Source organism: Cajanus cajan, chromosome 1 (assembly GCF_000230855.2).
Source record: "Cajanus cajan strain Asha chromosome 1, NIPB_CcT2T_4, whole genome shotgun sequence".
Taxonomy (NCBI): domain Eukaryota; kingdom Viridiplantae; phylum Streptophyta; class Magnoliopsida; order Fabales; family Fabaceae; genus Cajanus; species Cajanus cajan.
This window is the reverse complement of record NC_138517.1, coordinates 76501953-76524359: the sequence shown is the minus strand read 5'-3', so window position 1 is coordinate 76524359 and position 22407 is coordinate 76501953. Positions and strand designations below refer to the sequence as shown.

Genomic DNA, 22407 nt, shown 5'->3' with positions numbered 1-22407 from the left:
TTTAAATTAATTAAGATTACAACAAATTTAAAACCCTTTTTATCTAAAAATGAAAGGTATTTATAATTTGATTGGGAGTACGATTTAAATACTTGATGTAAGAGTATATGATTTGATGAATGTTATCTCGTTGATAAGTTTACCAAATTGTAATAGTAGTTCAATGATAAACATGAATATCATTTCCCAAGGACCTTATTCAGCATTTTATTTTATACATAGTTATAATAATTTTGACATGTAAATATAAAATATATTATTGACTAGAATATTAAAATAAAAAAAAATATAAATATTTTTTAGAAAAATATTAAAAATGATTATAATTTTAAAAATATTATATAATTTTAAGAAAAGTAACTATGTAAATAAAAATAACTTTATATTATATAGTTAAAATTATATTTTTAATTTAAAATTTAAACTAATATTTATTTTTAAAAAATATATGTAATTTTAATAAAATAAAATTTTTGTTAATTAAATATAATTTATATAATATATTATTGAAATATAATTACAAAACATATATAATAATGTTATATAATTTGTTATCATGATATGTACCAAATATTAGATATAATTAAGGTCTATTCTATTCTATTCACCAGTAATAAATCCAAAAATGACACGGTTCTTATTGTTGAAAAACTAAATAAATGTTAATGTTTCATAATCTGAGAGATGTAATTTAATAGTTTAATGTAAAATATTTTAGAATATTAAATAAATATTGATCCAAGGTGAAGGTAAAGGCGAAGAGAAGTGGCCAAAGCTCAAATTAGATTGCTATTTGGGTTGTATTTTAATGGTTGTTAGTGGGTTGTAGCAAAACCCAAGGTTTGAGGTGGTAGTATAGTATGTGTGGAAAATAAGAAAACACAGTATAAGGTTAAATTATGTTTCGACAACTTTTTCACAAATCTTTTCATAGAACAACGTTTCGTCTAAATGATAAGACGATATATGTAAGTTTTTATAAAAAGACTCATTTACCTTCAAACACTCGTGTAACTCTTTATATCTTGATAAAATATTTAAGAAAATATATTAATTCAAAACACAATTTAAGTTAGTCAAAATACTTACAAATACAATGGAATAGAGGACAAAAAAGTTCAGGAAAAAAAATAGAGAACTCAAATTATATATTCATTCATCTAAAGTTTGAGACTACATCAATTCTTGATACATCATCAAGCTTCATTGTAGCAAGGATGACCTTAGCTACATATAAAAATAGAACTCTCATCATATAGATGTGGAAAATTGGTTAAGTTACATCAAATAAGTGAACTTAACTATATATAAATATGGAGAACAACAAATTTGTTGAAGAAATGAAGCAACTTAGACTTGAAGCCATGAAAACTCTTCATACTCTACAACACATACTCTAAGAAATGTTTCAATCAATAAATATGTTAATGTTCCTCAATTTTTTGTCTTAAACCCTTTTATTTCCTCTATTTAATAACATGTTAAAATCATGACACTAAACATAGATAATTTCATGCGTTGCATGAAATGCATGGATAATCTTTGAAAATATGATGTTAAGCAAGAAAATTTTCATTCTTAATACGGTAAAATAAACAAATTACAAAATTTTATTCTAACGTTAAATAAGAAAACTTTACGTTTAACGTGAGGATTTAATAGAAATTATTCTCTTAATGTTTTGTTAAATTTTCTTCTTATTTATTTTAATGTTTTTCATCCTCTTTTTTCACATTTATAATTAAACATCAAAATACTAACAAATCTCATTAAAAAAACTTAAATTATGGATTAAAGTTAATTTTTTTTAAATAAAATTGAATAAATCAATGACTCAAATTAAAGGAAATTTAGGTAAATACTTCCATTTAAACCAAAATATTCAAACAAATATGAGTCTCATCCATCATTAACAAATATTTCTATATAATAAAGTAATAGAGAAAGATAAATAAAAAAATATAATGTTATAGAAGTTGTTAAATTTTATTGGCCGCATAGTATTACACTACACATTAAATATAATTGATTCAAATTTGATTTTATCTAAGTGTATGCTTAGTTTGGTGATGAAACTTGAATCAACTTGATGAAAATTAGGATATTTAAGTAGCCAAAGAAATCAGAAGAAAAAAAATGAGGAATGTATTTACAATGATGTAAAGGGAGTAACTAAACGAAACTAATATGTGATGAATGAAAGTTTTGAAAGGCAAGGATGATGAAATCACGACATGGAGCTAACATTTTCCATTCTTTGCATTCCCTCTCATCTTCATTCACACCTACAGGTACCCTTTTTCCCTCTTCTTCTCAATCCACACTTTGAACTTGAAGGGCACGCACAAAATTCCATCTTTTTCATTGCAAAACGCTTCATTCCCTCGCTTTTCTTCTTTTGCCAGATCACACTCTACTCCACCGAGTTCTCGAACGCTCTAGAGTCTCCATGGATCTCAGAACCGCCACTAAAACCCACGCAAGAGTTGTGGTACTTGGTTTCGCCACCTACCCTTCTCTTGTGGCGTCTCTCGTAGCAACCTATGCTCGCTGCCACCAACCCCACATTGCCCTTCACGTTTTCTCCAACGTTTTGGACCTCTTCAGCATGAATTTGGTGATTCAAAGTTTGGTGAAAGGTGGGCAATGTGATGTTGCCAAGAAGGTGTTTGTCAAAATGCCTGTTAGGGATGTGGTCACGTGGAACTCCATGATTGGTGGTTATGTCAGAAGCTCGCGCTTTTTTGATGCTTTGAGCCTCTTCCGGAGGATGCTGAGTGCCAAGGTTGAGCCTGATGGGTTTACCTTTGCTTCTGTGGCTACTGCGTGTGCTCGCCTTGGGGCTATTTGCAATGCCAAGTGGGTGCATGGTTTGATGGTTGAGAAGAGGGTTGAACTGAATTATATATTGAGTGCTGCGGTGATTGACATGTACGCCAAGTGTGGTAGGATTGATGTTTCAAGGCAGGTTTTTGAGGAGGTTGCACGTGATCATGTGTCGGTTTGGAATGCTATGATTAGTGGGTTGGCGATTCATGGGCTTGCGGTGGATGCAACTCTGGTCTTTTCAAGGATGGAGATGGAGAGTGTTTTGCCGGATTCTGTTACTTTTATTGGGATTCTGACTGCTTGTAGCCACTGTGGATTGGTTGAAGAAGGTCGCAAGTATTTTGATATGATGCAGCACCATTACATGATTCAGCCGCAGCTCGAGCATTATGGAACCATGGTTGATCTCTTGGGACGAGCAGGGCTCACGGAAGAGGCCTATGCTGTGATTAAGGTGATGCCTATGGAGCCTGATGTTGTTATTTGGAGAGCACTTTTGAGTGCTTGTAGAATCTACCGAAAGAAAGAACTTGGTGAAGTTGCCATTGCAAATATATCCCGCCTAGAGAGTGGAGACTTTGTGTTGTTGTCAAATATGTATTGCTCTTTAAAGAGCTGGGATAGTGCTGAGAGAGTGAGACAATTAATGAAAATGGGAGGTGTTCGGAAAAACCGTGGTAAAAGTTGGATTGAATTGGGGGGCAGCATTCACCAATTCAATGCTGCTGATCAGTCGCATGCTGAAATGAAATCAATTTACAGAGTGCTGGAAGGTTTGATCCAAAGAGCCAAGTTGGAGGGATTCACACCCTTGACGGATCTGGTTTTGATGGATGTTTCTGAAGAGGAAAAGGAGGAAAATTTAATGTTTCATAGTGAGAAGTTGGCCTTGGCCTATGGGATACTGAAAAGTAGCCCTGGAACAAAAATCAGGATTTCAAAAAACCTGCGTATCTGTCTAGACTGTCATAATTGGATTAAAATTGTGTCAAAAATATTAAACAGAGAGATAATTGTGAGGGATCGGATCCGTTTTCACCAATTTGAAGGTGGTGTTTGCTCTTGCAGAGACTACTGGTAGCCATGAGTGTTGGTTCTTGGTTGCATTGTTAAGGCCCTTAGCTTATTATGCACATACTGATTGAGAAGAAACTGTATCAGGATTCAAAAGGTTAGAAGAGATGAACAGCAAGTCCTTATGCATCAAAGTATGAGAGATCTCTCCAAAAAGTACAAACACCAAATTATCCACTTAGCTATTTTGCCTACCTGTTAGCTTTGAACAAGGTAAAGTAAAAACCATTTTTGGGTTACATGATGATGGGAAAGTAAAAAATCTTGTACGCAATTTGATAGTTATAAATATTGGTCCTTTTCTGAAAATTGACAATGTCCCTCCCGATGACCTGCAGGAAGTGAACCAGAAGGACATCAAATGGCAGCCAGCGTAGTGAATATAGGACACAAAGTGGCTGCATGCGGACCAAAAATGAGAAACTGAGAAAGGGACTTCCAACACGTTACTTTTCCGGATGGACTAGGAATATCAAGAACTCGTAGTTGCATTAAGAAATAAGGAAAATCAGAAAATATATATTTAACACCGAGTTTAAAGTCAGTAATAATAACTCAGTCAAATGCTTATGGCATGTAGTAAAGTTTGTTAGGTCAATTTCTTGTGGATGCATAAAATTGTTGTTATTGCTTACACCGGAAATTGAGATTTCTTACACTCATGGTATCAAGTGCTGCTGTCCTATTGTTTTGTTCTGATCTTTGGAAAGGCTATTTTGTCTGTAAAAATTTGGGCACCCTTTGAGGCATTTAAATGCAATTATTGGAGTGAATGGCTCCTCCTGTTCTTCCTAGGTCGTGATTATGTGTGTGTAAGTTACATGAAAGCAAGTTTACTGACGTATCCAATTCATCAAGTATCTTTAAATGCAAATAAGGTGTGGGATTTTGGCTTGCTTTATTAAGTTACCTGAATTAATTGCAGAAGAGGAAGCCTTCCTCAGTCTACTTATTTGTAATTGAGTGAGTAGATAATGAGTCACACTGAGCCCTTGATTAGTGTGTTTGTTTGAGAATGCGAAGGAAGAGGATAGAAAACTGAGAAAGTTCGTGTTTGGTTTAATTTATTTTGGAGAAATAATTGTTTATTTTTGTTTGCTTCATAAGAGCTTTTGCAAAATAAACTGTTGTTTCTCTTGATTTAAGCGGAATCAATCCATGCGTTAAGATAAAAAAGTTGTGGCATTCACTTGGCTTGGTAAAGGTTGGAAAATGACTCTCCAAGTCTCCAGCTTGGACTAACTTCCTATTCCAAACGTGATTATTAGTTCTGCTGAACTAATTATACTCAACAATTTGTTCTAGTATAATCTGTATTTAAGATGCTATAAATGCATAATCTACGAGCCTTTCCTATTCTAGGTAAGGGCTGCAATGAGGAGGTAGAAGTGTTCATGAAAGTTTACCACTACTCACTTATTCATTCACTTCTCCTGATTTTGACTCTGTATGAGTACTAACTTTTGGACAGTACCAATACGAGTAACATAATGTAATACTTGGTGTTGTCTAGATGCTAGTAGTTGGAGGATGCTCTACTTGACTTAGAGCTTTAGAATCCTTTTGGTTTTAGCCAAGGTTGTGTGTGATGAAGGAGGTGATTACAAAAAAAAAATACTCTAACGCTCATGTTGAGATGAGCATAAGATAGATTCTTAGTAAAGCTTTAATAGGAACATAATATTATGTCATGGTAAAGTTTTTATAGATGTTTAGTAAATGGTTTGTGTGTCCTAACCGTTTATAATGAAAGAAAAATTAATATTTAAGGATTGTGTGTAAATTTAAAGACAACTTGTCTAATTATTATGAATTTATGTAATTTTCGATTAATTAGTGAGATAAGCAAGTGTTCAATAACTTGTTAAGTTAGATAAGATGATGAGGTTGGTTATTCTAATTAGTATGATTTTAGATTGTCAAGTTCGACCTTATTTATTACTTTTTTTGGTAATCCGTGAACATGATTGACTACCTTTTGTAAAATCTCTTTTCTCAACCACATTTTTTTCATATATATAACTTAAATTTGAGATTTTGTTTAAGGAAAACGAATTTAGTATCACTCAAACCAATGACTAATGAATTGTTGGTATTTTATTTATTGTTGTAATTCATATCTTAATCAATTCAGACATTCTTGAAAGGGAACTCTTCTCATTGTTGTAAAATAGTTCATTATCAAAAGGGACTTTGTTGGACTCTTGACGGATGACACTCTCCTTCGTTTAAATATTGAAAAATGTTTTTCAATACAAAAATTGGACAACAAAACAAAGTTATTCTACTAATTTTAAAATAAACTTTAAAGATGTATATATACAATTTCATGTGGTGTTAAATCTTTTGTTTTTAAATAATGAAATCGATCAATTTTTAATCTTAACTTCAATCAATTCAATATACTACTCCCACACCAACTTTCTATTTACTTTAGAGGGAAAAAAGTGAAGGATGAGAAAATTTTGAAATTTGAATTAAAGAAAAAATGGAAAAGAAGAAAATGTTGAATTTTTACTTTTAAAAGTTATTTTTTCTGTTTTATTTTTTTTAACTAAATAGAAGAGGCATTATTATCCATATTTTTCTCTTCTTTATTTTTTTCCTCTAACCCATGTAGACCATAAAAAGTCAAATTAATTCACAAATTATTTTTCTTTTAATCTATATATCACATGTATCATCTATCAAAAATAATCATTTTCGAATGAGATAGGATTGTTATGAGCAACAAAATTCTTATGAGAATTTAATGTAGTTGGATATCCAAACCTGTATTTGAAGCTGCTGATCAAGTTAAAAACAAAATCTTTAACAATGCTGGATATAAAAATAAATAAATAATAGGCAACTCCTAGCATGAAAGGACGTTACCGCGCACATAGCCATTATTTAGGCAAGCACTAAAAGAATGCTATGCTCAGCTCCATCCACATTTTCCTTAACTCTCTCTTTTCATGACAATCTCCTTTCTCATATAATCACCACATAAAAGATCAACCCCATGCCAAAACAAATTAAATTCAAACTTCTAACAAAATGGAACCTTACAATTTTTGTTCCTCATTGGAAACATTGACACAACATGTCAACACTATCACTGATCTTATTATCTCACCTCATCACTGTTTTGCACTGCTTTTGGTTGCATTTCTAGCAACCCTCTACTTTGCATGCAGAAGAAAATCACCCATTTATTTGGTAGACTTCACCTGCTACTGTGCACCCAGTTCCTATAGGCTACCACTGGCCATGTTTGAAGAGAATCAACTTTATGATAACATGGATCCTGAGGCTGTTGCTTTCCAATGCAAGATCATGGCCAAGTCAGGATTCAGTGAGCAAACATCCATTTCTCCATCCCTTGCTCAGATACCTAAAGTAAAGGCTCTCACCTTTGCCCTAGAGGAGGCTGAAACAATAATGTGTTCAGTAATCAAAGACTTGTTTGAGAAACATAACATCAACCCTAAAGCCATTGACATACTCATCACCAATAGTAGTGTGTTTTGTCCCACCCCATCTCTTAGTGCCATGGTGGTTAACAAGTTCAGAATGAGGAGCAACATCATGAGTTTCAACCTGTCAGGTATGGGATGCAGTGCTGGAATCATATCAATGAGTCTGGCTAAGGACTTGTTGAGAGTTCATAGGAATTCATTGGCTTTGATAGTTAGCACAGAAACTCTTAGCCTAAATTGGTACACTGGCAAAGTCCCTTCTATGCTGCTATCTAATTGTCTATTTAGAATGGGTGGAGCAGCTATATTGATGTCTAGCAGGGTGCAAGATAAGCACAAGGCAAAGTATACACTGCAGCATATTGTCAGAACAATCACAGCACAGGATGGTCAATCTCATGGCTGTGTGTACCAACAAGGGGATCCAGAGAACAAGGAAGGTGTATCAATATCAAAGAACATAGTCAATGTGTCTGGTGATGCACTGAAGAAAAATATAGCTTCACTAGGACCATTGGTTCTGCCTTTGAGGGAGCAATTCCTATATTTGTTTTCCATTGTTTGTCGCAAGCTGTGGAGTGCAAGGAGAATAAGCATTTATACTCCAAATTTCAACCATGCTTTTGAGCATTTCTGCATACATTCAGGGGGAAGAGCCATCATACAAGCCGTGGAAAGAAACTTGAGGCTGAGGAAACAGGACGTGGAGCCGTCAACCATGACTCTTTATAGGTTTGGAAATGTTTCATCTTCTTCAATTTGGTATGAGCTGAGCTACATAGAAGCAAAAGGGAGGATGAAACGTGGGGATAGGGTGTGGCAAATTGCCTTTGGAAGTGGATTCAAGTGTAACAGTGCGGTTTGGAAGTGTGTGTGTGACGTGAAGCCAGACACTGCAACTGCATGGAGGGATACAATTCACTCTTACCCTGTGGATATCATGAGAACAAACTGAGGATACTCATCATTCTGGATATGGGTCTGTCTTCGGCTGCCTTCTAATTTCAAGCTCCAACATCTTATATTCATTCTCAAAAGTGAAATTATTTCATTTGAAAAAGGAAAAAAAAATGATTATATCGCTGTAGCTACAGCTCGATAACTAATCTGTTCACTTTGTTTACCAATGACTGCATCATCGTTAAGAATTGTTTTAAATGGTTTAATTTTTTGTTCACGAATCATTTCCCATCTTCAGTGCTATATATAAAATAGCTATAGGACTTCAATTACAAAGTTTCATCTACACATAACGAACCGAGTGATAGATTAAAAGAGAAAAAACTAATCAAGCTCACAGGTATTTCAAAAATGTTATCCCCCAATAGACAAATTAAATGATTCTCAATAAATATAATGCTCAGAGCACTATTAACTCCCTCACTTTCAGCAGAGATGGTGGCAAAATTAAGTTTCTAAACTTTCCCCTACATTCTTTTTTTTTATTTTTAAAAAAGATAAATTCTCTAGTTGAAGATTTCAAAAAGATTAAAACATTTAAAATGTTCAACAACAATGAAAACTTACAGGGCTAATAACTTGAATAAATAAACTAGACATGCAGTTGGAATTACTAATTTTGGAGACAACCTTCTACGTTAGTGCAAACAGCGCCGTAACACTAACACCGTCATACGTGCAACTAAAGACACGTAAATTAATCTCTAACTAAGTAAAATATTTATTTTATAAATAATTATATTCATTTAAAAACCTGATCTATTTAACAATATTAAATTATATCCGCTAAATTAAAAACATATATATCCAATGGTTGATATTCGTCTCGCACAGTAAAAAACATTTATGGTGTGTTTGGATGAGGAATTTTACAAATTCAAGGAATTTTAAATTCTTGGTATTTGAATTACTTTGATTTCAATTTCTATCATTGTTAAAATATTTTGTTTGGATAAGTCAATTCAAATTTCTCAAATTTTAAATTGTTAGGTTAGATATGATAATTTGATTCCACCATGATAAAATTAATTTTAAAAATATATTTATATGTTGAGATTTTTAAATTAAATTTTAAAAAAATAAATATTAGCTAATTTTTAAATATTTAATAATTTTAAAAATTAATAGTAGATAATATTTAATAATTTTAAATATATTTTTGAATATTCAATAATTAAAAACATGAAGAGATAAGAGATAAGATAAAATATATAAGTGAAATAAGAAGATAAAAGTATGAGGAATTTCAAATTCTTACTCTTTTGGGAGAATTTGAAATTCTACTATTAAGAAATTTCACAAATGCTTGAATTTCAAATTCCTTATAAATTCCTCATCCAAACAAGGTATTTTACCTCAAAGAAATTAAAATTCTTTAAATAAATGAATTACTCCATGTAAATTCTCCATCCAAACACACTATTAGGTCCCACGCTAGAATCCGTCCTTGTTTGGTATAAGAACTGTTCAATCTGGTGAATTGATGCGGTTGGCTGCGAGCAGCTTATGGGATATACACATCATTGCCGTTATTAATTTATATACTTAAAATTAGGGTCATCAAGCTAATTGTAACAAAATTAAGGCCCAATTTTACATTAGCTTTTCAATAAATATTTATAAGAAAAAGCAAAATGATAAAATAAATGAAACTAATTTATATACTTTTTAACTTTTTGAGAAACTCTCATTTAACGTCTAACAGATAACATGCACGAGTCTACTGAATTCTACAAGGAGGCACCCGCCTGTTTTCAGGTGTGTGGACACAACTGAATTGCAAAGCTATAGAAATACACAAGGATCTATGTAGGAATAATCTTACAAGCAATCCATTGATACAAAAATGACGACTAAAGCCTGTTAAAGGAGAACACTGAATCACCCATCAAGTAAATTTACACCAAGACCTCCAATCTTGTGTATGTCTAGAATCGACGGATGTCTTTAGGAGGCCTGAAGTTAAGAGGATGGGTTTCTGGAGTTGCAGTCTCATCTTCTTTCCACATTTTTATCGTCTTGTCAGCTTCACATGATATTAGCCTTGAACCAGTAACATCATAGGTCAAAGCATAAATGCCAGCTTCACTATCCAATGAACCTGTAAGGGGAAGAGGTAGAGGAAGAGGAAAGCAGGTGTATTAATTGTACTTGTCAATAACGTGTATGAGTATGACAGCGCTAACTAGCATCAAACTAAACATCCAACAGCAGCCGAACATGCATACCAGGCTGTACAATTGTTTGGGATTGCTGGAAATTGTGACCACTCTTCCAATCCCAGAACCACATACTGCCATTGTCACCTTCAACCAGGAAAAAAGGGCTTGAAGTTTAATGTAAGGGAAACAAAATAATATCCATGTCAAATTCTTCAGTACAAAGATTGGGGGGATTAATCCCTAATCACATGGACATGAAAAATTGGGACACGGATTAATTGAATTTATTCTATCAAACTTATTTCCTTAACAGAGTTTTAATTGTTTCCATACCTCCAGTGACCATCACACCCTCCTCATTGACAGCCATTGCATTGATGATGGTTTTCTGTTGAGAGCTGCACATAAAGCAGAATAACGAAAAGACATCAATCATTAGAGCAACATCTTTCTAATCATATCTTTTCGAGCAGTATAATTCGAGCTTTAATATTCAGTTAAGACAACGGAAATAAACAAATTCTTGTTCGTGTCATCCCCCAGGAAACTGTCCAACACCCTATTAATTATCAATGATTTCTTAATCACATAAATTTGGTAAAAATAAGTTTATGAACTCACAGCATATTGTGCACGAATTCTCCTTTTGGAAGGTTGAACTTCTTAATATTGTCAGCTGATGCAGATGCAAAAGATTGTCTACAGCCAGCAGAAAACAAAAGAGGGTGTGAAGACAAAAAGGAATAGCAAATTTAATTAATAACCCATTTTTTATCATTCAACAAGTAAAATCAACTGTTATCAAACACGTACTCTTTGGGATGTGGAGCCATTGCTCGAACAGATTTTTTATGATTTGTAAGGGTTAACATTGTTTTACCTGGACGAAACCATCAAGTGTAAGAATGTGCATATAATCATAGCAGAGACAAACAAGATGGGAAAAAAAATAAAATCATAAATTACCATATCTAAGGTCCCACATCTTGATGGTAGTGTCATGAGAACCAGTAACAACTTGGGGATCCTGTAAACAAAATAACAGAATTCTGAATGGCAGAAAAATAGGTTTAAAAAAATGAAACAAATTAAGATATGTTTCAGAGAGCTGCATTTAAATGAAGTATGTTTTCACATTTATCATATCAAATCGGAGGATGAAACTAGATATGCATGTATACTACTGACTGTGCAATATTGTGGCACAACTAAATATCAAAAGAAGAATTGATATAGACAACAGAAGAATCTGCATACCGTTGGCCGTGTAAACACAGAGCAGACAGTGTTATCATGACCTGAAAGGGCATGAATTTGCATTTTACTACGTATATCCCAAACCTGAAAATTTAGTATCACCAAAGTATAAATATCACTATTCTATCCTTAATAAAAGATTAAAAAAAATCTTCTAAAAACTGTTTGCCAAAAAGGAACACATTCATCTATATTTACGATAAGGTCACTATATAAACAAAATCCATACCCGGCAGACAGAATCACGTCCTCCGGTTAGTAAAATGTCAATCGTGGGATGAAGAGCCAAGCAATAAACACCACTCAGATGACCATGATAAGACCTAATAACCTATATACAATAACATGTATTTTAGTAGGCCTGTTATTTGATGTAGTTCTGGTAACTGCTGAAATATTCAGGCCAGCAAATTGAATACTGAAATGGGGATTTGACCTTATTCTGTTCAAGATCCCAGCACTTAACTTGCTTATCATCACCACAAGAGAACATGTAAGTGTGTTTGTTGCTAATAGCAAGGCCTGTTAAAAAAAGTACATTGTTATAATTAACCCAGTTCACAATTGGGGTCACCACCAATAATACATTAGCAACTTACCTCTTATTTGTTCAATGTGGCCGGTTAGTGTGAGCTTTAATACTCCACTTGCCAAGTCCCATATCTGCCCAAAAGAACAACTTAGCAAACCATCTAAAGTTTTGACTAGAACAGAGAAAAATGATATACTTTGCATGATAAATTCATAAACTTTCAAAACTTGTAGCTTCCATTTATAATCACTAGACGGTAATAATATCAATATTTATAATAAATAAATAATTAAAATTTTGGGTAAAAAGATAACACTAGGAAAATCAAAGCCTCAAGATCAAAGTAATCTTGCAAAGGCACTAAATATCCTATAATTACCAACAACAACAAAAATATGCAGCAGATAGAAAGTCCAATTCTGGAAATAATTATAAAACAGCAGGATTGTTTAGATTAAATTATAAAGAAAAGTAACAAACACAATCAACAGTTCAACATGGTTCACTAAGTTTTCCTTCTAATGAACACCACACGTTCCCTCATTACATGCAACTATGACATGCATTCTCTATTCAAATACCTTGATAGTTCGATCTGCAGAACCAGTACAAAACCATGTGTTACTGGGATCAACTGCAACAGATCTCACCCATCCTAAGTGACCACTGATGACCTACAGATAAAATAAATCAAGATTAAAATCACTGAACTTTAACTATATCTAGAATATTACAATTTAAAAGGCCTCTGAATATGTAGGTCAAACCTGATAAGAACATAAGATAAAAATAATCCAGACAACATAGAAACCAATCATTTGATTCAAATTAGATATCATGCCATTTGAATAGCCGACATTCAAAATTGAAATTTGCATAGTTGAATAGAAGCACAAATGCTTCAGAAATTGCATTCCTCTTAGCTAGAGATCTTTATTAGTTATTTATCAGTAAACCATAAAATGGTCTCTAACCCCACAATCCTATGCTTCAAATAAAAAATGAGGTATGGGTTAACCACTCCATTTCAGTGGCTCCCCTGCCACAAAAAAATAAGCAATATATCTCTCATTTCAATTGTAGACCTAATTACAATCATAATTGAGTGTGCTTAGATTCAACAGAGCATAAAGATATACACATCATGAGCAAGCAACCGAACCCAAAGCCTATACTCAAGCACTCAGAAAATAGAATTTGAAAATTACATATATTGACAAGACTATGAACTTTTTCAATTTTCATTTTAAATTTTAACTAAATTTGAGTGGGCTCATGTTAATACCATCTTCTGTTTTTAATAAAATAAAAATGTTAAATCAGCAAAGCAAAGCAGCAAACAAGCTCTAAGATTCCCTCAATATGTGGGGTTGTCAAACAGAACTTTCATACAAGTCAGACTTTTCTATATATAACTAATTTATGTGAGAATGTGAATCCAAGGTAACCTTGCACTGGTTGTAAGAAAATAGGGGCAAAAGTATGATGGAACTAAGCTGAGGTCTGTCTCACCTAAAAAACATGGCCAATTACATTTGTTTTGTTTCAAACAATCTGATAATGAAAAATCATAAATACTAATGCCACTTATCCATCATTAAATATAGACAAGGTTCCCACCCGGTAGTTCTTCCATGGTGCATGCCATACAGGACGGGGCCATTTGCTTGGCATTCTTTCCATCAAAGCAGATGTTGATAAATTTCTGTATTATAGAAATCATAATTTAGTCAAATTATAATTCCAAGAGAATATTAATCCTACATAGGCCAAATGCATAAACATATTGAGAAATTTTCACAAGATAGTGCACAGAACCAACAAAATAAGCATTACACTCTTAGAAAAATATAATGCAACAGCCACACACAGCTACAAGTAACAAATCATGTTGGAATCTCTTTAATCTATAAAAAGCTTTGAGAGAAAGCCTGAACCTTTCAGATGAACCAGATGCAGAAACAATTGCTGTACTTTTGCTCTGAAAGCCAATATCATTCCTGTACAGTAACAAAAACATAAGAACCAACAGCCTTAAATTTCAATTTCACAGCCAATGGCTTTCCTTTCTACAATAACACAGCATTATAATGCACATGAAATCAAAAAATTGTATTAAAATCTCTTACTACAAGGAAAAAAAAGAGACAAATGGAACAATATACTTTCAAAGGCATGGAATCCCCTTTTTCTAAATCAAAAGTCACACATCAGCAAACTTTCACGTTCCATCATTTTTCACATCATAAACAGTTATTTATTACACAGAACACTGAATAGGTTCTTCAACAATATTTTAAAATACTAAACACTACATGATTCATTATTAAACTTTTGCAAGTCAATTGTGACTGTTATATAGGCCAATATGTCAGAGAATATAATTTTTTATAAATAATTGATGAACTATACCAAAAAAATATCCAATAAGCATGAGCAAAGCATTATTCACAAATATAAAAAAAACTCTCCCTTGCCCATCTATAGATGCAAAGATCATGAAAATTGAAGAAAATACTTACGGAGTTGTGGATGGCATAGTTGGACCAACAACCAAGGCATTTTGTGGTCTTCCTTTCTGGGGATCTTTGGAAACTCCAGGAGCTGTTAAAAAATAAGAAACAATATCAACATGTTGAGCACTAACAACCAGGTACTCTTAATTATCGAAGAATAATTACATTATTATTAAATTTCAAAAGGGAGGGGAGTACATTTTGGGGCAGAACAGCTTAACACACAAGAGGGCATGTCAACCTCTTTCTATCAAATGTCAACGGCGTGTGCATCATAACATTCAAAAAAGGGGAAACAGAAAAGCATCGGTTCAAGATTCAAGAGTTAAGCAAAGGCACGTACAACAAGAGTTGGCATTGTTTAAATATAGTCTAAAATGATTGGTTCTCACAAACATTTAACAGTGATTACAACAAGCACATCAATTTCAAATCTGTGTCCTTGACCTTTAATAAACTTCTTATGGACAAAGGAGTTGTCCTGATTCCTGAGAGCTAGGGTCAGCTTATGTCTACTTATTTCACCCTCAAAAATCAAAATCATATACTAAACTACCCAAAAAACAGATACACAGATCTCACTCTCCTACAAAGTCAAGAAAACACACAGCAACATTACACTCATACTGGTGTAACAAAGATAACGGCAATGCGACAGGAAGGTACTGAGAAACTGCAACCACCCTACAATCAATTCAATAACTTTCCTATAACAAAATAACCAATCCAAATGCTGACACCAGTAAAATACCTGGAAGAGCAACAGTGTTAGAGGACCCTGCTTGTTGAGCACTATCCTGTGTGGAGGAACTAACTTGACGAGGAGGCTGATTGACGGTGCTTTTGATTCCACCATACTCCACACTCACCTAATTTTCATTCCAAACCACACATCAAAACATAACCGCCTCAGTTAATAATCCAAACATCCAAAACCTTAAAAGCACTCACAAGACTCCAAAGTCCATTCAATTTAGGGTTTGATGAGAAACACTCACACGAGCATTGAGATTAAGTAACTAACCTTGTGGCTAATGCGTATTTTCTTGCTGCAGGAGAAATTAGAATGAGCGTTAGTGTAAGGGATTGCGGAGAGGGTGAGAAAAAGGGAAGAGAAACGAAGAACCTGTCGGCATCGGGAGGAGCGAGGTGTCCGTGAATGGGAGAGAAGAGATCGAGAGCGCGCTTCAGAGACTTGAAGCTTAGCTTCTTCAGCGACTGTGGCTCCACAGGTTCCACCTCCATTTACGACGTCGTTTGCGTTCTAGGGTTTCCCAACAACGACGCTTTCGGACGGAGTGCGGCGGCGCGGCGCAAAACCTTCACACTCTGTTTCTTAGCTAGCTGTAGCTGCACCTTCACCTGCACCTGCACCCGTTGAGTTTTATTTCTTTTTCTCTTTTATTATTATTATTATTATTTTAGCTGATACGAGTTTTATTTCTTGTCTAACAATGAATGTCTTAAATAAATAAATAATGTTTTCTTGTTTTAATTATGAAGTTTTTTTTATTAGTTCGTATCTTCATATTTTTTTAAAAATAAATTACATTTTAATTAAAGTTTATGATAAATAATATTTTAAGTATATATATTATTTATAATGTTATAATAATATAGTATTTTAGCTTTTATATATATATGACATATTTTAATTTTATATAATTAAAAATTTATAATAAAAAAGTACTTCTTAATATTAAATTTATATTATAATTAAAATTTATAATAAAAAAATATTTTGATCATATAATCTTACTCCTGTCTTGGTTGCATATGCTTGTTTGAATTGATGTAGGGATGACAATGAATTAAACTAACTTGAAAATAGTTTAAAACTTAATTCTATAATTAACTTATTGAACTTAGTTCATAAAATAAATGAATTGAATTTGAATTAAAGATTAAGTTTGATAAATAAATGAGTTGAATTTGAGTTGTGTATAGTTCAATTCGTTTAGTTCTTAAATCAATTTGACATATAAATATATAACTCGTATAATTAACTTTCTATTTAATTTTAGCTTATTAAAATCTGAAAGAAATTTCAAAACTTAGTTATAAGTTAATAATAATAATAATAATAATAATAATAAAAGAAGTGAATATTTTAGAATTTCATGATTATGAATTGAGTTTTTTTTATTATTTTATGCAAAGTTAGTTTTAATTTATAGACTTTAGTTGTAATCATGTTTTTTTAGAGTTGTACCTTGTTATTTTGCAAAGTTAATAGAATAAGTTATGTTTTGTCTTTTAAAAAAATAAAATTTATTATTAAATTGAAATTTTAAAATGTATAAGATTTAAAAAAGAATACATGAGTCTTGGTTCATGTGATTTGAGTTAACAAGTTGAACCGAGTTGTTACAAATTTGAATTGAATTGAGTTTGAGCTAGAAAAAAAAAGGCTCATGACAAACTAGAGTCGAATTGCAAGCCGAGTCAAATGTTATCGAATCGAACTGAACCAAGCTTGACTAAACTCAACTCAACTCATTTTTAGCCATAATTTGCTTAATTAATAGAATTAACTTAAGATTTCACTTTTTATCTATTTTTACAATTTTATTCTTCATGATTTGGGATAATTTTGTGAAAAAAGTAAACTATTTAAAGTTATTTAGTAATGACACTTGATTAAGTATTTCTCTAATAATTTTCTGATTGGAGGATTTGTGGAATGTTTATTTTTATTTTTATCCATTGGGATTATAATTACAATACCAAGATTTGAGCCTATGACTTTATGCATATTATTTCACCCTCTCATCTGACATAAGTCATGTGCCTATATCTGAATGGAGAACTTTGTCTTTCAAAGATAGATTCAAGATTAGAGATCAAAGAAGTTTGTTGGTCTTCGAGGTATCATTTTCTTGTGTAAGATGTGATAAATCTCACCACAATTTGTCTGAGGCAATCAATATGATTTAAAGAAAAAGATTACAATGTAAAACAGGAAATTACATCATAATAATGAGAGAATAAATGGTAGGATATTAGTCCTGATAACTAGCTCTTAACACCCCCCGTCAAGCTAAGCGTTGGATTGAGACCAACACGAAGCTTGGATCGAAACAATTCAAACAACGGACGAGGCAACGCCTTTGTAAAAATATCAGCAAGTTGTAGAGAAGTAGGAACATGGCGAACAGCCAAGCGACCAGAGGCAACTAACTCACGGATGAAGTGACAATCCAAATCAATATGCTTAGCATGCTTATGAGCAATAGGATTCTGAGCCATAAACAATGCACTTTGATTATCACTAAGAAGGAGAAGAGTCGCAGGCAACCCAACACGAAGTTCACGAAGGAGATTGAGCAACCAAACAAGTTCAGAAGCTGTGTTGGCCATGGCCCGGTACTCAGATTCACAACTAGAGCGGGCAACAGTAGGTTGTTTCTTGGCACTCCAAGACAAAAGATTGTCACCAAGAAAGATAGCATAGCCATAGGTAGACCGACGAGTGTCCGTGCAGCGAGCCCAATCAGCATCACTATAACCAAGAACCGCGGGAGAAGGTGAGCTGCGAAACGTAAGTCCAAAATGTTGTGTACCACAAACATAACGGAGAATACGTTTGACAGCTTGAAAATGATCAATAGTAGGAGCCTGGAGAAATTGGCTTACCGTGTTGACGGCATATGATAAATCAGGGCGAGTAATGGTTAAGTATTGTAAGGCCCCAACCAAAGAGCGGTACTGAGTTGGATCAGAGTAAGCCACTCCATCACTGACAAGATGAAAACCGGCAGCCAATGGGGTCGAGACAGGTTTGGCCTCAAGCATCATAGCTCGGGAAAGCAGATCATGAGCATATTTGGCTTGTCCCAAGAACAAACCATCGGTAGTATAAGTGATCTCAAGACCAAGGAAGTAGCCAAGCTTTCCTAGATATTTAATTGCAAACTCAGCATTAAGACGAGTAATAAATTGAGTGAGAAAGGGGGGATCACTTCCAGTAAGAATAATATCATCCACATAAACCAAGAGGTAGAGAGTGATGCGCCCGCGATAGAAGAAGAACAAGGATGGATCAGCCCTGCTGCAAATAAAACCAGAGCGCATCAGAAAAGAGCTCAAACGTTGAAACCAAGCACGGGGCGCCTGTTTGAGCCCATAGAGAGCTTTGTTCAACCGGCAGACATGAGTCGGAAAACGAGGATCAACAAAGCCAGGAGGTTGTTCCATATAGACAATTTCAGTGAGGTGGCCATGAAGAAAAGCATTTTTTACATCCAACTGATGAAGTGGCCAGCCATTAAGCACGGCAAGTGATAAAATAAGACGAATAGTAGTAGCCTTGACAACTGGACTGAAAGTGAGTGAGTAATCAAAACCTGGAATTTGCGTGAAACCTTGAGCCACCAAACGCGCTTTTAAGCGCTCAATAGTGCCGTCACTTTTGTGTTTGGTACGAAAAACCCATTTACTACCAACAATATTAGGAGCAGATGGACGAGGGACTAAGGTCCAAGTATGATTGTTACGAAGAGCAGAGAGCTCATCCTCCATTGCTGCCAACCATTGAGGATGCTTCATGGCAGATTTAAAACCCTTGGGATCAGCAGCAACATGCAAAGCAGTGAGAAGAGCAGTAGGCTGGTGATGAGCGGGGGCATAACGCGGATTAGGCCGAAAAATGTCATTCTGTGATCTAGTCTGCATACGAACAGCAACCGGGGCTGGTTGAATAGAAGCATCAGAAGAAGCAGGCAACACTATAGGAGAGGTCGATGCTGGGGATGGAGTTCGTGGAGGAGAGACAGGTTCCGATGAAGCAGGTGCAACAGGTGGAGCAGGATGGGGAGCCAGAGCAGCATCCAAGGAAACACATGATGGACAAGACAAGGTAGTAACTGGTGGTGGTCTCGTCGGAAGACTAGAGGAAGCAGACATCGAAGAAGACTTGAAGCCTGTGATTGGTTCATAAAATGAAGAAACCATAAGATCAATGCTAGAAGAAGGAGAACCTGCAAAAGGGAAGCAAGTTTCATCAAATTGAGCATGGCGAGACACATAAATCCTGGAAGTGGTCAGATCTAAGCATTTGAATCCTTTGTGATGACTACTATAACCCAAAAATATGCAAGGAGAACTCCGAGGACTAAATTTATTTTTCATGTATGGGCGCAAGCATGGAAACACACGACAACCAAAAGGATGAAAATTAGCATATGTAGGCGCAACTTGAAATAGAAGTGTGAATGGAATCTGGCCGGATAGCACCTGAGAGGGAACACGATTAATAATATATACCGCAGAACTAAAAACATCAACCCAATAACGAGTAGGAACATGTGACTGATACAACATTGCAAGACCAATCTCAAGGACATGTCTATGTTTCCGTTCAACCCGACCATTCTGTGCTTGAGTATGCGGGCATGAGAACCGATGAAGCACACCAGAAGAAGCAAATAAATCCTGTACTTTGTTATTCGTGAACTCGGTGCCATTGTCACTTTGGAAAACTTTAATAAATCGAGAAAATTGGTTTTCCACAAAGACTTTGAACCGAACAAGCACATCATAAAAATCTGAATTATGTCGTAATGGATAAAACCAGGTAAAACGAGAGAAATCATCCACAAAAATAACAAAGTAAGAATATCCAGCAACAGAAGCAACTGGAGAGAATCCCCATAAATCACAATGAATAAGATCAAGAACGGCAGAAGCCCTTTTATTATTGTCATAAAAAACCAAACGTTTACTCTTAGCCATCTGACAAGTAGTGCAACAGATTGGCTTAGGCAAAATAGACGAAACATTTAAATAACCTTGCTGATTTAACTTATTAATAACATCAAAATTAACATGTCCCAAACGAGAGTGCCAAAGTTCAAAAGAGGCACGAGGCAGTGAAGAACTAGTAGTAAGCAACGCTTGTGGTCCTTGAACCATCACATAGAGTCCTTGATCACATCGTCCCCTTGCCAGAACTCTGCCTGTCTTTCGATTCTGAATAACAAAGGAGTCATCCACAAAAATAGCTTTAGCATGATTATCACGAGTCAGTTTGCTAACAGATACAAGATTTTTAGTTAGATTAGGCACAACCAAAACATCTGACAAAGGAACAATATGTGATAAAGAACGAGAACCAACATGAGTAATATTTAAAGAGGTCCCATTACCCACAAAAACACGACCAGTACCATTATAATTTTGGGAATCAGTCAACTGAGACGAATAAGGTGTCATGTGAGATGTGGCACCGGTGTCCATATACCAATCTGACTGGTTTGAGGTGTCCACCGAGAAACTGGCAGCAAATGCCTGAGCCAAATTAGCAGACTCAGAAGACCGGTCCCTGCGAACAGGACATTTGTTAGCATAATGACCCTGTTCACGACAAATCTGACATCGAGGGACATAAGTGTTGCGACGACCAGAGTTGTTGCGACGTTGACGAGAACCACCATTAGAATTGCCATGGTTACCACCATTAGAACCATCATGGGAATGTCCACGGTTACCACTGCGAGACGACTGATTGCCAGATGAGCGAGGTTGATTGTTCACATAGAAGGCAGCTGGCTGAGAGGGCGTTGGTTCCTCAAGAGATGCCTGAAAAATAGCATGGCTTTCGACCTTACAAAGAATATCAGTAAATCGAGGCAAAGGTACCTGATCAAGCTGACCCGTGGAAAAATTTGCATAGGAGGGACCAAGACCACGAAGGAACCAGTGTACTTTGTCATCATTAGCAATAGGAGCACCAATAGCAGCTAACTGATCACAAATAGTGCGAAATTTCTTTCCATATTCTGTCACAGAGATGGAACCACGACGCATGAGTTGAAGCTCGTCACGGAGGCGCAGTTCACGAGCCTTGCTGCGTGAAGCATAGGCAGTATGCAGAGCATTCCAAATATCCCGAGCAGTGTCAGCACTGAGTGTCTCAGAGAGGGCCTCCTCGGTCAAGGAAGAAAGTAGGAGACTGGTGACATTTCGATCTTGAGCTTGCCATTGAGCGAATCAAGGATTTGGAATAGAATCAAGGATTGGCGACGGTGGTTCAACAGAACCATCAACAATGTGAAACAAATTCTGATTTTGAAGAAGAGAAGTAACCTGTTTACGCCAGAGAAGAAAATTCTCAGAGTTAAGCCGAATGGTGATCATGTGAACCAAGGTAGCAAACGGCAGAGACGGAGGAGTGGTATCGTCATCCATGAGAGAGGACCGCAAACAGAATTGGACGATCGCACGGTTGGGGGAGAATGTGCGACCGTGGTGGCAGATGACGACACAAGGGTTTGGAGGCTAGGGTTTGGAACCGTAACCTGATACCATGTAAGATGTGATAAATCTCACCACAATTTGTGTGAGGCAATCAATATGATTTAAAGAAAAAGATTACAATGTAAAACAGGAAATTACATCATAATAATGAGAGAATAAATGGTAGGATATTAGTCCTGATAACTAGCTCTTAACATCTTGATTTGGAAAAAGTTTTGTACAATAACCCCTATCTTAATGAGTCTATATTACTAGTTTTTGATACTTTGAAAAGAAAGATTGTTGTGTCCAAAAAAATTTGGAGTCCACCATTGCCCTAAACCATGAAGGCAACTTAACTTCGCAAGGACCAATGAATG

The 22407-nt window shown here is 34.9% G+C and overlaps 3 protein-coding genes across 3 annotated transcripts; 2 read left to right on the top strand and 1 right to left on the bottom strand.

Annotated features, from left to right (window-relative positions):
• The first annotated feature begins 2020 nt into the window (after nt 1–2020).
• Nucleotides 2021–4798, top strand: LOC109804001 (Tetratricopeptide repeat (TPR)-like superfamily protein). The gene is made up of 3 exons (XM_020365729.3): nt 2021–2291; nt 2406–4116; nt 4242–4798. The coding sequence occupies exons 1-2, from the start codon at nt 2219–2221 to the stop codon at nt 3908–3910; spliced, it is 1578 nt and encodes a 525-aa protein (XP_020221318.1). The 5' UTR covers nt 2021–2218; the 3' UTR covers nt 3911–4116; nt 4242–4798.
• A 2529-nt stretch (nt 4799–7327) lies between these two features.
• KCS21 (3-ketoacyl-CoA synthase 21) lies at nt 7328–8530 on the top strand. The gene has a single exon (XM_020365471.3). It carries the CDS (start codon nt 7438–7440, stop codon nt 8317–8319), a length of 882 nt encoding a protein of 293 aa, XP_020221060.2. The 5' UTR covers nt 7328–7437; the 3' UTR covers nt 8320–8530.
• A 1429-nt stretch (nt 8531–9959) lies between these two features.
• Nucleotides 9960–16180, bottom strand: PRL1 (pleiotropic regulatory locus 1). The gene is made up of 17 exons (XM_020366440.3): nt 15918–16180; nt 15816–15840; nt 15543–15660; nt 14798–14879; nt 14213–14275; nt 13896–13980; nt 12857–12949; nt 12343–12406; nt 12180–12265; nt 11973–12074; nt 11744–11827; nt 11453–11513; nt 11300–11366; nt 11108–11185; nt 10820–10884; nt 10553–10630; nt 9960–10425 (listed from the first exon to the last, which is right to left on the bottom strand). The coding sequence occupies exons 1-17, from the start codon at nt 16034–16036 to the stop codon at nt 10253–10255; spliced, it is 1443 nt and encodes a 480-aa protein (XP_020222029.1). The 5' UTR covers nt 16037–16180; the 3' UTR covers nt 9960–10252.
• Nucleotides 16181–22407: the final 6227 nt, after the last annotated feature.

Coding starts and splice junctions, on each gene's coding strand:
- LOC109804001 (XM_020365729.3), top strand. CDS start 2,219: ATGATGAAATCACGACATGGAGCTAACATTTTCCATTCTTTGCATTCC. Junction 2,292..2,405: donor ATCTTCATTCACACCTACAG/GTACCCTTTTTC, acceptor TTCTTTTGCCAG/ATCACACTCTACTCCACCGA.
- KCS21 (XM_020365471.3), top strand. CDS start 7,438: ATGGTGGTTAACAAGTTCAGAATGAGGAGCAACATCATGAGTTTCAAC.
- PRL1 (XM_020366440.3), bottom strand. CDS start 16,036: ATGGAGGTGGAACCTGTGGAGCCACAGTCGCTGAAGAAGCTAAGCTTC. Junction 12,407..12,856: donor CTGCAGATCGAACTATCAAG/GTATTTGAATAG, acceptor TCTTTTGGGCAG/ATATGGGACTTGGCAAGTGG. Junction 10,631..10,819: donor GGGTGTGATGGTCACTGGAG/GTATGGAAACAA, acceptor TCCTGGTTGAAG/GTGACAATGGCAGTATGTGG.